At 40.6% G+C, this 15,668-nt stretch overlaps 3 protein-coding genes across 3 annotated transcripts; 2 read left to right on the plus strand and 1 right to left on the minus strand.

The window, feature by feature from the left end:
• The first annotated feature begins 24 nt into the window (after positions 1–24).
• Positions 25–7,897, plus strand: ciz1a (cdkn1a interacting zinc finger protein 1a). The gene is made up of 16 exons (XM_080871096.1): positions 25–210; positions 625–857; positions 2,580–2,707; positions 2,853–3,079; positions 3,421–3,541; positions 3,711–3,798; positions 4,047–4,159; positions 4,452–4,531; positions 4,666–4,872; positions 4,951–5,081; positions 5,252–5,342; positions 5,441–5,545; positions 5,825–5,947; positions 6,068–6,140; positions 6,247–6,368; positions 6,588–7,897. Exons 2-16 carry the CDS (start codon positions 706–708, stop codon positions 7,059–7,061), a joined length of 2,235 nt encoding a protein of 744 aa, XP_080727222.1. The 5' UTR covers positions 25–210; positions 625–705; the 3' UTR covers positions 7,062–7,897.
• A 147-nt stretch (positions 7,898–8,044) lies between these two features.
• Positions 8,045–11,461, minus strand: bbln (bublin coiled coil protein). The gene is made up of 2 exons (XM_080871106.1): positions 11,159–11,461; positions 8,045–10,339 (listed from the first exon to the last, which is right to left on the minus strand). Exons 1-2 carry the CDS (start codon positions 11,235–11,237, stop codon positions 10,068–10,070), a joined length of 351 nt encoding a protein of 116 aa, XP_080727232.1. The 5' UTR covers positions 11,238–11,461; the 3' UTR covers positions 8,045–10,067.
• A 337-nt stretch (positions 11,462–11,798) lies between these two features.
• surf2 (surfeit 2) lies at positions 11,799–15,666 on the plus strand. The gene is made up of 6 exons (XM_080876436.1): positions 11,799–12,192; positions 12,634–12,785; positions 12,907–13,010; positions 13,494–13,679; positions 13,892–14,025; positions 14,553–15,666. The coding sequence occupies exons 1-6, from the start codon at positions 12,118–12,120 to the stop codon at positions 14,646–14,648; spliced, it is 747 nt and encodes a 248-aa protein (XP_080732562.1). The 5' UTR covers positions 11,799–12,117; the 3' UTR covers positions 14,649–15,666.
• The last annotated feature ends 2 nt before the right edge of the window (positions 15,667–15,668 follow it).

Raw genomic sequence — 15,668 nt, forward strand, 5'->3', positions numbered from 1 at the left:
TCTCCAGGCAGCCACTAGGGGGTGACACGGTCCACCGGTTTGATCAGAGGTTATGGCTTCAGTTTTTGTGCAAGTTGCACCGTTGCTGTAAAGAGCGAGTGTTTAACTCTTCGGTTTGGTTTTACGTTGACAATTAACACCCGGCGAGGTTTACGTCTCTGGGGGCAGCTGTAGGAGGCTAAATACGACAAAGCAGTCCCTACAGGAGAGGTTTGTCTTTGAGTTAGTTGAATGCTATGCTAAGCTAACTTGTTTGGTTCAGTGACTGAGCGGCTATGGCTAATGTAGCGTTAGCTTCGTTCATTTTATGGAAGATGTAGCTACACTTCAGTTATCAACATAGGCTCGATATTGTGGGCATATTTAGCGTACCATTCTGCTTTCTCTGACAGCCTAGCGGCTATCTGTATGAAGCGGAATGGTGGCGGAAATGAAAGTAAACTTAGCAAACCAAAAAGTTCATTATTGTTAGCTCCTATGCTAACGCTAGCTAGTTGTCATAATGAAATATGAGAGCGACCTGTTGTCTGACAGGAGGTGCGCACTGTCATTAAGTGTGCCTTAACAACAAATAGTTGGTCTGATAGCAGAGCAAGTAATCACGTTTTTCTTCCTCCCAACAAGAGATCCTCTGTCCTAAGAGGTGCCACACATTGACGGCTCTGACAACTCGTTGCAACGTAACGGATTAAATCAGAGCCCGTGATGTTCAATCCGCACATCCATCAGCAGCAACAGCAACAGTTTCACCAGCAACTGAGGCAACTACAGCAACTTTTCCAGCAGCAGCAGCCTCCGCCTCCCCCGCCGCAGCCGCCTCCCGGACACCATGTGGCCCATCACCACCAGACACCCCGGTAAGCCTGTTAACTCAAGACCGGGGATAATGTAAGGCCCTCTGGATGACCTGTATGCTAACTGCCCGTCCCAACACCTGTTACGGTTACATTTATCATTTCAGATATTTAATTAGTGGTCTGACAGTATTTGATGTTTATTTTGACTGCTGCCTTCCATTGTTATCTAGATTACTCAAAGGTTATGTGTTATTATCCCTCTTTTACGCGTTATATAAAACGTTTGCTGCAGGATTTCTGACCTCAGACCAATAACACAAAATCACATCACATTTGTTATGGCATCTTCCACAGTCAACCAGCCTATAATCTCATTACAGGTAACAGGTAATCTAATTACTTGTTCACTGTAACGCAGTGCACCGATTTGAAAGCCATATAAAGGCGATAAAGCTGTCTTATATAAATAAGCCTTTAAAATATATATACCGGTATATATCTGCTTAAATTTAACTTGATGTCAGTAATGTGTATAAAGAATTCGCCTCTGTGTGTCAATCTTAGCATCCAGACACTTCCTGCTAAACCTTGCTGCAGATTGTTTGGTATTGTTTGTCTCCTGTTAAGTCAGCTGGTGCTTAGAGAAGGCATTGATAATTTTGGATCTTTTTTCATAAATATATGTTGTTGTTGTTGTTTTGGGGTTTTTTTCCCTTTAAATTGTGAGGTTTTAAATTGCATTTGGTCAATTCAGCAGCAGACGTTTCTCATCGGCAGTGGTTTTCACAAGTGTTTGTGAGCTTAAGCAGTGATTCCACTACATAATCGCGTCTGTTTTGAGTCCAGACTCTGAAGATTGTGGCCGTTAATACTGGTTTTTAGCCTAGTCCGTTGCACATGGAAATTGTCTTTGATTCTCGGGTGCTGGAGAGAGCTGGAGCCTATCCTAGCTCTCATAGGGCGAGAGGAGGGGTACACCTTGGACAAGTCGCCACATGATTCAAAACCAGGACCTTCTTGCTGTGAGGCAACGGTGCTCCATCTTGCTTGGCTGATTCTCAGAATTTTTTAATGATATTGTTTACTGTAGATGAAAGACTGGTTAAGTTCTGGCATGTTATTTTTATATCCAGGCGTGTTGCTACTTAATGTAATTAATTATGAGATGTTCAAGCACTTGGCTTTTACACTACACATCAAACTAAGAGCACGTATTCTTCAAAAAACAACATAGTTTCTCATTTTCAACATTATTTATGTTGTCTTTCTGCAGTTATCCATAAGATGTGGGTTTTAAACAATAAGCAAATTATGTTCATATATATATATATATATATATATATATATATATATATATATATATATATATATATATATATATATAAATAATGTGTGTATATATATGTGTATATATATAATATATATATATATATATATATATATATATATTTATTTATTTTTTTTGGTCCCAACCTTTTTTAGAAGGAAGCTTTTTATTTCTCCGTTTTTAATCCTCACTTAAACTACAATATTTTCTTCTCTTTCCTCATCTTTATTCTGAGAATAAGCGAAGGTGGCAGCAAAATCTGTCAAGCCAGCTTTAGTATGATGGATGCATGTAAAATAAATTCTCAGGTTGTTAAGAAGGCGGAAAACATTTCCATGGCTCTGATGGATTTGTCATTTACCCCAGACGCTCTGCCTTTAGCTGCAGATTTGAGTGAGGATGTGAATTTTTAAATAATAAGACATGTTACTTTCTTGTGTGTATTTCTTTCTTAGAACCATTCCTGTTGCCCCCCAGACAGCACCCCCTCCCCGGATGGTCAACCTGAGCCATGCCTCGCAGACAACCATCATCGCCCCCAATCCCATGCTGCAGGGTGCTTTACTGATGCAGCAGATGCAGGGTACGGTGTGAGTGAATAGCATAAAAATGGCAATACCTGGAAATCTCAAAGAGCAGAAGATGTCACGTGACATTTTCATGTATATTGTTTTTTATTTAAAGCAAGCCCTTATAATAATTTCCTTTCTTGTTGTACTTGCGTGCAGGTAACATGCGGGGCTTTGGGATGGGTGGGCAGCAGTTTCGGCAGTTCTTCACAGCAGGGAACAGGTCGTCCCTGCTCGGGCCGGTTCCCATGGGCATGGCTATCAAGTCTCCCATCATGGGTTTCCCAGCTACACGACCCTTCCACCCACATCCCCGCTACTTCAACAACAACAACAACACCACCACCTCCTCAGCATCCTCTGCCTCCTCTTCTTCGTCTTCCGCGGTATTTATAACAGCGCTATTGCAGTTACTTTGTCCATTGTGTGGGTTTTTGAGTGAGCTCAGATTACCATCCGAGTGATCAGGCTTGGACAGTACGGCATGTTTTTGATTATTTGTGTTAGTGTAATTATCTTTGTTGTAAGCAGTGTGAATGTATGACAAATGATAAGAATCAGGATTTCCATTTATTCTCAACAAATAAGTAGGTGCACTATAGAGTCAGTGCACAAATTTACATAATGTTTCAGGAATGTATCCCTCAAAAAAACTGCGTAGATAAAGTTTTTCGGCTACGATGGATCATTATTTTCTAGTTTTCATGTGATTTGTCTCTGTGAGTAGGATGCTGCAAATCGACAGCCAGATCGTAAGCGGGACAGTGAGCAGATGGCAGCAGGGAGCTCAGATGAGCAACCAGCAGCAGCTAGCAGTACCACTGGAGCTAATGGCAAGACTCAAGCAGGTAGAGCTGCAATTCACCCATATCAGAAACATAGTAATTAGTTAGGATGGAAGCTGAGTTATAGTGTTAGCTAAATGCCATGTGAATTTAAACTTTTTGTACAAAGTACTTGAAGAATATCAGAGTTAAATATTTTCTTTTTCCCTTTGGTTTTGTTTTTCACCCACAGATGGTGCTACGGGAGGACTGGATGGGCCAACACAACTATCTGAGGAGCAACTTGAAGAACCTGCAGTGAAGAAAAAGAGGACAGAATGGTGGGGAAAGCCTGTTTATTGCTGCTAGCTCTATTAGAAAACTGCACTCTCTATTTCTGGAAAATGTAATTTCTTGTATTTGACCAAAAAAAGGAAAGAAATGGGTTTTGTTTTTTCCTCTCACCAGTTTTAAGAAGGCAAAAAACAAATTTATAAATGTGTTCTTTTTCTTACTCAGTTATTTGAAATTCATAGCATTAAAAAAATGGTGAAACTTTGCTAAACAGAATTTTTTTCTTGTCTTTCAGGTTGGAGAAGCCCACAGAACAGGGAGCTGCCGAGGCCGTCACTACGGCAAACATAGATGCGGAAGCTCTTTCCTCGGAGTGTAGCAACAACACAGAGGATGTCCACCCTGAAGGTAAAAAGGAAATTACAAGAAAGCTGCCTAAGAGGGTTCAGGCTGTGTTCAAGAATAAAAGTTTTCAAACCAAATATTGACTTTCAGGCTCATTAGAGTTGTACAAACTCTGTTCTTGCCTTATATACTGCATTTTCATGTCTATATGTACACGTTTCAGTTAAAATACTGCACCCATTTCCTGACCAAAATATAAAGAAATGAGGGGTGATTCAAGACCTTTACACGGTACTCTGTGTTATTGTTGGGGTCTTTCGAGGTGAACTCTTATTGGGTGTCTCTTTATCACAAGAATGCATCGCTCTGGAAGAAAGTGGCTCCCGAACAGGATCAGACATTGTCGACGCACTCGAGGAGACCAAAGTTGGTGAGGTGAGAGGAGCCTTTTGTTTTTGATGTTCAGATCATAGAGAACATATTGTTTTTCATGTACCTAAAGAACTAAAGTCTTGTTGATTTTTATACATTTTTCATAAAAGTTCAACACTCGTGGTTCTTGTTTGTAGCTGCATAGCTGTTCGTCAGCCCCGTCCCCCTCTGGCAGGCCTAGTGAGGGTGACCGGCAGGCTAATTTACCAGCAGAGGAAACTTCACAGAGCAAAGATGCCCCAGTAGCTTTGCCTGAGAGCCAGGATGAAGAGGAGGAGGGTGTGGCAGAGGGCTCCAGCAAGTTCTACTGTTATCTTTGCAGCACCACCTGCCACAACCAGCAAGTAGGTTAATGGTGAGCATTAATAATAATATTTTAACTCCACTCTTTTGTCATTAATGTTCTTCCCTTTGTGTGCTAGAACTTCAGGAGTCATATGAACAGCATTTCCCACCAGCAGAGGATGATGGAGATCCAACACATGAGCAATGCCTGCCTTGTCACCCTGCTGCCTCGGGTGCAGGAGTCTCTACAGGGAGCAAACAAAGATGGGTCAGTTATTTGCAGATTTCTTTATGAAAAGCATAGCAGCTTTAAAAGGTGTGGCATATTTGCACGTTTTAATTAAACCCCTTCAGAGACCACCTCCTTCCTCCTGTGTGTCATATTAAGTTTGAACGTAGAGGGCGACCCTTACAAAGGATGTCCTGTGTTCATTGCAGGGAGAAGAAAGACTTGAAGCGTTGGTGTGCCACCTGTCTCACACACTTCACGAGTAGCATCGCCGACCACCGTCGCACAGAGGAACACAAGGTACATCAGTTTCTCACTACATAGCGCAAAAGTAAAGTTCAAGAAATATTAGAAAATATTTTGAGTAGTGTTGAAAATGCTCTGCTCCATGTCCTCAGCTTGCCAGTAAAACAGACATGTCCTCCTGTGCCATCTGCAAGAAACACTTCAAGAACTCCCAGATGTTTTTGGAGCACTTGCAGTCCCAGGAGCACAGACAGAAGGTGGGAAAGAAATCCTTTTGTTCTTTCTTTTACACATCAACAAATGTTTTCCCAGAGGAAAAGATGTTTCTTTATTTAGAAAATTTTGGCACACATGAGAGAGGTTTTGACCTCCCCAAAGGAAAATCACCAGTGTTCCAGTAAAGAAAAGCTTCTTTTGCCAAATACAATACAATACATTTATATTCACAACTATTTATATTCATAACTATATAGAGACTAATCGAGTTTGTATACATAGATGAGGTAAAATTCTCACTTCAGTTTTCTCGTTTCTAGCTCCAGGAAACGGATTGTGAGGCCTTCGCCAAACTTGCTTCATTGGGCACAGAAGGTTTTTCATTAGAAACAGAGGAGGGGACTGAGGAGGAGAAAGGATTGAGTAATCAAGGAGATGGAGAGGTGAACTGCATATAAATTATTATTGGTGATTTCCTTCAGTGAGATGATTGGCAAATGTACAACCCTTGGTTCAGAACTGGTTTAAGAGAATCTCTGCAGTAACACATTTCACTGATGCAGGACGGCTGGTCCTCCCTTAAAGAAGCGACTGACGTGTCCAGTGATGAGCAGTATGACCCTGACACAGTCTATGGTGAGAGAGGCACTCCTGTGTTTTTTTTTTTTTTTCCACTCCTGCTTTCTCTTCTCTGATATTTAGTATCTTTGTGATGTTTAGTTTCTCATTTCCTTCGTCACAGGGTCCAGTTTTTTAGTTCCAGTCGCAGGTTTTATCTGCAAGCTTTGCAACAAGTTTTACAACTTTGAGTCTTCTGCCCTGCACGGCCACTGCAAATCATTGCAGCACTTTGAGAATCTTAAGGTTTGTCGGTTTAAGTTTTAAGCTTAAAGATAACAACATTACTATTTGCATTCAGTTGTTTTGAAATTTTTTTTATTGCATAACTGCAGCCTTAATCTAGGCATATGTGAGCTCTTAAAAGGCCAGTGTGTACATTAATCTCCCGGGGAAACAAGCTGCATGAGTGTATATCTAGAGGCATAATCCAGTATTTTTATGCTGGGTTTTTCCCCCCCACAGAGGTACAAAGCCTTGGTGAGTCGAAAAGGTGAAGATGCTGAAGATTCGAGAGAATCTGTCCAACCTGCTGACGGGCTCATGCACATAAATGAAACTGCCTCAGACTGTTCGGATAAAAATCTACTCTCTGATGACACAGATTTAGCGACGAACCTTAAATCCTTGCAGCCCGTTGTCACGCTCACCCAACTTAAAATGCAGATACAGGGCGAGGAAAAGGGAAAGCTGGCCGAACCTGAGGCAACCTCAGAGGACTTGTCTACCACCTCAGCAACCATCACTAGCAACATGGACACATCCCCTGCTGAGGTGCCCGCCAGCAGTAGTGTGGACATGGACTCTGAGCCATCAGCCTCTGCAGAGGATGCCACTGAAGAGTTGGAGGAGAGAGAAGCCCCTGCAACCCAGGGGAAAAAGATTGGGACGGGGAAAGCACCCAGACGCAGGTCGGGAAGGGCGGCAAACAGGCGATGAGGAAATGATGTGCACAGAAAAGAAACAGGTACAATCACAACCACTGACAGGATGTGACTAAAGAGGTGCTTCCATGGAACAGAGACCAAGGAGTTGGCGGTCGAGCTCCTCACCGCACTGGAAAGTTGGAATTAAATGCACAGAGAACAGGACTTCTCATGTGAATCGCTCTCCCAGGGTGAGAAATTAACACAATTGCGGGCGAAGCTCTTAATTTTGGCTTTCAGTTGGAAAATGTGGGCCAGCGTCAGCCATCACTATCAGATTACACATTATAAAGTCATCTAGTCAAAAATAAAAAGATGAAGTAGATATTGAACTTAAAGCATTTGTGTTTAGTATCAGTATAATCAGAACAACTAAATAGACCTTTTTTTTTTTTCCCTTTTTTCCCCCCTTTTTTTTAACAACGAGAACATCCTTGTATTTGATGCCCTCTTTGAACTGATTCCCGTACTTTGGTCTCTGGAAAACTGCAACTAAGCAGATTGTGCTTATTTGTGTAGTCGCACTACGACAGAAATTCATAGAGGCTGTTGCTTCAACAGGTGACAGGAAAATAAATATACATAAAATGTATATATCTTTGGATATAATGGCCCATGGTCCCATTGAGGTTTAATTGGCTTTATTCTATCATTCCAAATCTGTGCTTTGGTTCAGACATTGTATTTTTTAAAACCTAATATTTGCTGTGCTGAATTAAAACTGCACATAGTGTTGTTTGCATACTAACTAAAAAAAACAAAGGGTATTGTGACTTTTACTGTATACATGAAGGATGTAGTTTGGAATTAGGAAATGCTGCTTGGTTGCAAAAAAAAAAAAAAAAGAAAGCTAAATGCAAGTTTTAATATACAATCAAATTTGCAGATATAGACGAATCCATAGTTTTGTTTTGGTTTTTACTCTTTTCTTCCTAAGCTGAATTCCTCCAGTGACATTTAAAATTAAGACTGTTCGCCAAAGTGCTAATTTTCCACCCTGTTGTCCTCAAGAATCAGGAGTCTTAGATGGCTCATTACCAGCTTTTCTCTTTCTGTCTTTATTTTATTTTTTTTTTTTGCGCTAATTCTCTGGCTAGCTAGGTGACTGATGGTTAGTACAACCTACCAGTATAAAAGACTGGACTGATGGTAAAGTGGAGACACTGGCTAATCACACATAGCACATGGTGAAATGTAGAATGTAAGCACAATGCATACTTGAGCAGGTGTCAACATTTGTTTTAAAACAAACAGGTCTTAGTGGCACATGGACTGAGCGAACAAAAAAAGCTGAATCGTGGATCTGATCGCAGCCTGGTTCACAGCATTTTATCTTCTTTTTTTATGAATGGCTGGGATTTGGGGTTTAATTTGATGTTGCTGATTATGTTTTGGGCAACAAAAATAACAAGGCAGTCAGCAGTGGTTCCCTTGACACTGAAAGCACTGTCGTCAAAATATAGTCTGGTGAAGAGTATGTGTATTTTTAAAAGGCCGCCAGCAGCCAAAAATAAAGGGCTTCTCTTCTAGCAGTAAGGCACTTAATCTAAATGACGATTCTTCTCGTTTGCATAAGGCTGCATGCACTTTGTCTACATCTTGTTTTTCAGTTTAAACGCTATGCTGTCGCTTCCAGGTCAGAATCGATGGCGCAGGCTACATTTAGATAAAAACAATTGTTTTCCACTCATCCTTTTTAAAAGCATTCACAGCCCAATGTCATTGTTTTAAGTTGCTGCTTATTTGACTCCAGTTTACCATCGTTTTATTTTAGTTGCTGTACCAAGAGTAGAAACACAGTTGGGCGATAGTACAAAACTATCAATTAAAATGTAGCAAAGAGTCCTGTAGATTATCCAGAGGTGTTACTCACAGGTGAGGGTGAAACAGGAAGCACCACTTCCTTCATCATAACCAGCGCTCTTCTCTGGAAACATTTCACCCTGTGTTTTAGAGAAACCTATTATCAACCACAGAGGACTGACTGACACACGTAGCAACCCTTGTAGTCACGTCAGCGACTGTCACATGATTAGTGTTGTATTCTCTCTGAATGAAGGAGACGTGATCTAATCTGTGCTTTTAAACTCCGAAACAGAACGGAGAGGCAAAAAAGGGCATGTAAAGGATGACTTCAAACAAAGCTGTACGTTTCTTATTGTATTTTTATTCAGCTACTGACAAATTGAGATGAACAAACTGGTGATGTTTTCTAACTGCTGGAAGTTTATTGTATTTTTGGATGTTTGTTTTCTGTTTGGGAGTCATCTTAATTTATATTAAAAATGTCTCATAATTCCAACGTTTCGTTTTTTTGATTTTACAGCAAACACTTAACAGACACTGAACACAGCACAGCGTTTACAGTTAGGATGCACAACAAGCATTATAATACATATGAGTGTCCAATGCTTCCTATTTACTTTTTGGGAAGGTATAAGAATTGCAAAGCTAATAATGCGATGAAACAATTGAGGAAGTGGAGTCTTTCTGTTTAACAAGGACTGACTCAAATGCTTGAGAAGTTGTTCATATGACATCTGTATCAAAACAATATTTAGGTACAGAATCTGGAAAGATTTAAGGTTGATCCTGTAGTTTGAACCTTGTTTATCAAAGACCATGTTTTAATACCAACTTTAAAAATATATATATTTAGTCGTTTTCTTGCTTTAGGACTTAGCATTGTGACCTCCCACATAATCCTGAGCCTTTTCTTCCCAATACAAAGCGGCACATCTGGCTTTAGATTTATAAAGTCTGCAGTGAAATTAAAGAAGTTGATGTAACATCCAGCTTGCATGAGAAGTTGTTTGAGGTTAGTTACATCGGCACATTGCCAAAGGAGAAACCGGAATGAGCTCTGCAAAAGAGGAGATGTAATCTATCGCACACGCCTGCTGATGTGAGCATCGACTATGAAGATAAAGGGTCACTAGCCCAAATGACAGCTTTCAGGAGTTTAGTCAACTTTCATAATATTTCTATCCCGGCTTTTTCCTTAATTTAACCTCCTGATCTAAATATTCATGTCATTCATTTGCAAGCCTTCTTTATCCTCGTTTATGTCCTCCTTGCTGGTTGAGGAGGACTCCCCATCTGCTGTGGGACAGTGCTCCTCCACATCCTCCTCCTTTGGGGGGGCCAACAACTGGGCTCTGAATTCCAGTCGAGCTTGCCGATTTGACTCCATCAGTTCGTGCAGTTTGCCATTAAGAGCGTCGTTCCGCTCCTCCAGGTCATCGAGGTAAGAGTTGATCTGATCTAGCATGTTGTTGATGGCAGAATACTCTGTGGACGAGCAGCATAGGTTAGTTTGCTTTGTTTGGCAATTTAAAGAGCAACGACTGAATAAAGAGTTTAACGGTTTTTGATCATATAAATTAAATTTATATTGTTTTCAATGAAAGACAGGATAATGCTATGAAAGTTGACCGTTTTTGGCTTCAGTTACCTTTTGTTTGTTTCTTTTAAATAAAAAATAACATACCAGCAATTTAACAGTCCAGTATTCATCACCAAGGTTATTACAGAAAACTGAAAATGAGGCAAATATGAAAACCACTTTAGTTATATTTATTTGACAACACAACCGCCATGAAGAGGCACTGGTGGGGGTGTTTAGTCAGGCAGGGATGTTTACATGAAGGTGAATGTTGAGTGTAGTTACTGTGACACCTTTTCTGAAAATTTTCTGACTCTGTGCAGGTCTGTGAAGCACTAAGCACAACCCATGATTCAACAGTTTTTAGAAACCTCTTAAGCAGAAGTCACTGTTTTCTGTATGACCTTCTCAGTGTCCTACATTGTTTTGGAGGAACTTTGGCCCATGAATCTTTACAGTTGCTTCATTTTATTGAACATGGCTGCTAATTACCCAATTGATTCATACAAAAGTTTTAAGGATGGACTTTTACATAAATCCAAATCACGCCCACAAATACCCGCATACGTAATTAAAATTAACCAAAAAGTAACTAGTGTACACTAGTTACTCTGGGCCACTCCAGTGATTGTTAGAACAAACGTTTGTTCTAACAATCACTGGAGTGGCCCAGCGGCTCTAATGATTGCTAACATCACTTACAATGAAAGCTTTTGTTGTTTTACCTTCTTCGCCGAAATCATCTTCGTCGTTTATAATACCATCGTCCGGAGAGATGTTTGGATCTCCATTTGGTCCAGACATTGTTATATATATATATTTATATTCACGTGTACTTAAACAGTAGGAACCTTAAATATCGTCAGTTATGCTATTAAGCTAGCCAGCTAGCTCAGTAGCATTACTAAACGTAATGTAATTGCAAGTAACACCAACAGCGCTGTCTGGGTTCTACTTTAGCTCTATCGTCAGATTTTAATTCACAGTATGCACGACACCTCAAACAGCTAGCTTCCGATATTTGTTTACGGAACCAGGGAATTGTGGGAGAAATGTGGGCGTGGTTTTGGTTCCAAAGCGAGATGACTCACTCTGTGCACAGTCTCTAATGACTAGTCGAGTAAAACAAATGTGCTAAACTAGCCATGCTAGGAAGATTTATAAAATAGTTTTATTTACTTTTACAGGTGTCTACTTTACTGGTTTATGAACTTTAATTCAAAGCTCACGCATGCGCTCATATGCCGGCTACTCTGTAGTTTTATGAAATCCAAGCAGAGTGGGCTGTCTGTCTTCCTTAATGCTCTCAGACCTGTCAGATGGTGGCAGTCAGCTGACTGGGCTCTGTTGTCACCTTACTTAAGCCGATTAAGGTTTAGTTTCTTAAAGGTAGCAAAAAAAAGGGGAGGGGAGTATATCAAGGACCGTGGACATTATTTCTTGCAGACAATTGTCTGCTTTTGTTTAATCACACCGGTGGTTCGATAAAAGGATCGCCTGATGCCAAATGAGAGAGGTGAATGGCTAACTTCGTGTAAGATGGGTTTTACTTGATTTGATCGCTGGATGGCGCCAAGATCACACGACAGAGTCTGCGCAGTCAGCCCACGTGTTGGGAGCTTCCTTGTTGAAGCGTTGTCTTCGTCAACAAGCTGAACGAGCTGGTTTGAAGTGTTTCTAAACTATGGATGAGTTACCTGCGGACCTAAGAGAGTTCCTCCTGAATCACCCCTTTCTTCAGCTCACAGGCGGTAAAAAGGTTAGCGAGCAGATTTCTCCACGTCACACGTGCACTTCGTGTGAGCTGATGCTAACCTGCAAATTGATCTAGCACGAGCCAGGTGTTCAGATGTTGTGATTGCTAAAGAGTGCTCAACAGCGGTGTGCAATACTGCCATTTATTGTGTCGATCAGATAACAAGTTAATACAGAGCCAGTGTCGCTGATACTTGGAACTTATAAAGGCAGCTTATCCCAGCGTGTCGTGATTTATGATAAGAATTATCATCAATTTAACACAATGAGCTACATACTGATCTTAGAGGACAGAAAGAAAGTATCGATCATTTTGGACTCGTGTCAGTACCAGTGTTGGTATCAATGCTAGCGATATTTGGATTGATCCACCGACCTCTGCTGACCAAAACATTAAAGCCAATAAAAACAGCCTATTCATACCTTCGATTTTGTACTTTTTCAGATCAAATGTACTCTAAATGGCCACGAGATTCCCTGCAAATTGGCCGAGCTGCAGAAGTTCACTGAGGGGAAGAAATATGAGAAACTGAGTGCTGCAGCAGAGTTCAACTACAGCCAGTATGAGCCGCACATCGTGCCAAGCACAAAGCAACCGTAAGGACATGTTTGCTTGCCCAACAAGTGATTTTAGTAACTACAGCTGAGTAATTTTGTGATGCCATATAGATCAAAGTGGATCCTCTGATGTAATGTATGTATTTTGTTTGTGCTCTAGCAATCAGCTCTTCTGTAAGCTGACCCTTCGGCATCTCAACCGGCAGCCGCACCACGTCTTAAGGCACGTCAACGGAAAACGCTTCAAGAAAGCCCTCTCTAAATGTCAGTGCATCACTTATCTCTCCATGTGCACCTCTCCTGTAGTGTAAAGATTCAGGATGTTACTCATCAAAGCAGTCAGACTTCTTGTGTGATAGCCATCTCTCAGGAAGGAAAGCAAAGCTATCTGATGAGCTTATTCATTTGTTAGCACTTTTTTGCATATACCAATCGTGCTTAATTTGCTCAGACCAATGTAGTCTGACATATTTGGCAATTTCTTTAATTTATTTTTTGGTGAGCTTACAGTAGTAAGATTCGGCTAATTCTATTCTTCTGCAAAGAATCAAAGTTTAAATTGCATAACGGGAAGGAAACAATACCACAATCTGTCATTTGTTACCTAAATAAATAATCAGAAGGTGAGAAAATGTCAGTAAATACAGACTTGATATATGAGTATGCATAAAACACTGAGGGTATGGGTTGTTGTATAGTTACACTGTGAATGTGATGGCTAACACAACTGCCTTATGCCTTCTCTAGATGAAGAATGTGTGAAGCAGGGGATTGAATTCATTCCAACCAGACTGACGCAGAAAAGGCCCAGAAACACTGAAGAGGAGGGCAGTCGAGGAAACCCTTCCAAGCATTCAAGCAGCACGTGGGAACCCTCATCCAGTGATGACGGTCATAGTGACTCTGAGGACAGCATGAGCGACCTCTACCCCCGTCAGTATCTCCCATCTACACACATTAGATTCATTTGACCACTGATTTCAGGAGAAGCACACTGTCCATCGGAAGAACCAATATTAGTCAGGATAATTGTCGAGTTTTACATGACTGGTTCTCCATTGAATCCACATATAATGGCACAGATTAGTGAAACTCTTGTAGCGGGCCTGTTTTACTGCTCTGTAACACCATGTATTTGTCCACAGCCTCCATATTCACTTTGAAAAACCAAGCAGAAGAAAGTATGGAGGACGGAAGGAAAGAGGAGGAAGATGACTTTCAGACAGATGAGGATGAAGAAATGGAGGTTGAAAAACAGGCGGTGCAGAAACGCAAAAAGGTCTGTGGAATAATATACATTCGCCTGACACTTTATTAGGTACACTTACCGAGCTTATTCCCCTTTTGCCTTTGGAATGGCCTTAATTGTTCATGGTATAGATTCTCAATGTGCCGGAAACCTTCCTCAGTGATTTTGGTCCATCTTGACATGATAGCATCACATAGTTGCTGCACATTTGTGATGTGAATGTTCTGGTCAACCAAGTTCCAAGGATGCTCTGTTGGGTTGAGATCTGGTGACTTTGGAGGCGGTTTGAGTACAGTGAACTCATTGTCATGTTCAGAAAACCAGTTTAAAATGATTTCAGCTTTGTGACGTGGTTTGTTATCCTGCTGAAATCAGCCATCAGAAGATGGGTACACTGTGGTCATAAAGGGGTGGACATGGTTAGCGTGGTACTTAATTTGTCCTATGGGGCCCATAGTGTGCATAGAAAATTTCCTACACCACCACCAGCCTGAACTGTTGAGGCAGGATGGGTCTACTTTCATGCTGTTTATGCTATTTGTCTTTTTCTCTTTCAGGCTCAGGGTGGTGGATTTCACAAGAAACAAAGAAATAACAGCTGGAGATCAAGCAAAATGAAAAAGAAACACAGAAAAGCCCAAAATGGAAAGTAAAATCCAAACCCCCATATGAAGAGTATTTTTATATACCCTGCCACGACATCTAGTTTGGAGTGTTATTCCTGTGTCAGAATCAGCCTGTGACCCTTCAACATCTATTACGCGAGGATGTTTTTGGTTCCTGAGTTCCACTGGTCCAACAAAGGCTGATTTACATGATGCATAGAAAATGTGTTTAAAAGTTCCTTTGGACTGGATAAGGTGTGTTTTCTGGTTTGCATTCAACTGCACTAGTGTAAAATATAACTCGGTTTGAATTTGCAAGAACTGTCTGTCTTTTTTTAAAAAACATTTACTCCAATTTTTAACCTAAAAAATGCTTCAAATTATTCTGTTAGGTTTCCAACTTGATATCATACGACAAACTTCAGCAACTACACACAACACATCTGCATCTTTTCCACGAGAACGGAGATTTATCTGACCATCGAGATCTGATTTTATTGGTTGTTGTGCACTGAGGATGCAAACTTTTCTTCAACACAGATTTGCAGCTAAAGATGGAAAATGAAACATTTCCGCTCACAGTTTTTTATATGACTTTTAAGGAAGCGAGAACAGATCTTGTTCTAGTGCTGCAATAAGCTTCACCAATGATGGACTGTTGTTGCTCTATATGGAGCACCACAATAAGCTTTAATCCATCTCATTTAATGTACAGTTTAGTTTTAGAGTTTTTACAAAATTTAACAGCAAAGAATCAGGGGTCTTATTGTTAATTTCCCTCTGTACTGTGGTACTGAAGGTTGGGAATCTGGTTATCGATGAGCCACACAGGTGTATTATCACCAAGATGTTGAAAATTCATAATCGTAAGTCTCTTGCATATGATCTCATTCACCAGGACAGCTGCCTGTCAGCCATTGTCCGTACAGTAAAATTCAGAGAACTTGATTGAAACTGATTGTTTCTTTAAATGGTGCCTTTGTTCAGTGGCTGATACTATTGTGATTTGTCGAAGGCATGGCTGATCTGCTGTAATCTTAGTGTAAATAAAGTAATTTGAACCTTACA

The sequence above is a fragment of the Rhamphochromis sp. 'chilingali' genome (genome assembly GCF_963969265.1).
Source record: "Rhamphochromis sp. 'chilingali' genome assembly, chromosome: 2".
In the NCBI taxonomy this organism is placed as follows: domain Eukaryota; kingdom Metazoa; phylum Chordata; class Actinopteri; order Cichliformes; family Cichlidae; genus Rhamphochromis; species Rhamphochromis sp. 'chilingali'.

What these genes read in the sequence shown, in the direction of transcription:
- ciz1a (XM_080871096.1), top strand. Translation starts at nt 706, where the DNA reads ATGTTCAATCCGCACATCCATCAGCAGCAACAGCAACAGTTTCACCAG. An exon ending in GTCGCACAGAGGAACACAAG is followed by an intron (nt 5,343 to 5,440) that starts GTACATCAGTTT and finishes CCATGTCCTCAG; the next exon opens with CTTGCCAGTAAAACAGACAT. An exon ending in AGCACTTTGAGAATCTTAAG is followed by an intron (nt 6,369 to 6,587) that starts GTTTGTCGGTTT and finishes TCCCCCCCACAG; the next exon opens with AGGTACAAAGCCTTGGTGAG.
- bbln (XM_080871106.1), bottom strand. Translation starts at nt 11,237, where the DNA reads ATGTCTGGACCAAATGGAGATCCAAACATCTCTCCGGACGATGGTATT. An exon ending in AGATGATTTCGGCGAAGAAG is followed by an intron (nt 10,340 to 11,158) that starts GTAAAACAACAA and finishes GCTCGTCCACAG; the next exon opens with AGTATTCTGCCATCAACAAC.
- surf2 (XM_080876436.1), top strand. Translation starts at nt 12,118, where the DNA reads ATGGATGAGTTACCTGCGGACCTAAGAGAGTTCCTCCTGAATCACCCC. An exon ending in CAAGAAAGCCCTCTCTAAAT is followed by an intron (nt 13,011 to 13,493) that starts GTCAGTGCATCA and finishes TGCCTTCTCTAG; the next exon opens with ATGAAGAATGTGTGAAGCAG. An exon ending in CGGTGCAGAAACGCAAAAAG is followed by an intron (nt 14,026 to 14,552) that starts GTCTGTGGAATA and finishes TTTCTCTTTCAG; the next exon opens with GCTCAGGGTGGTGGATTTCA.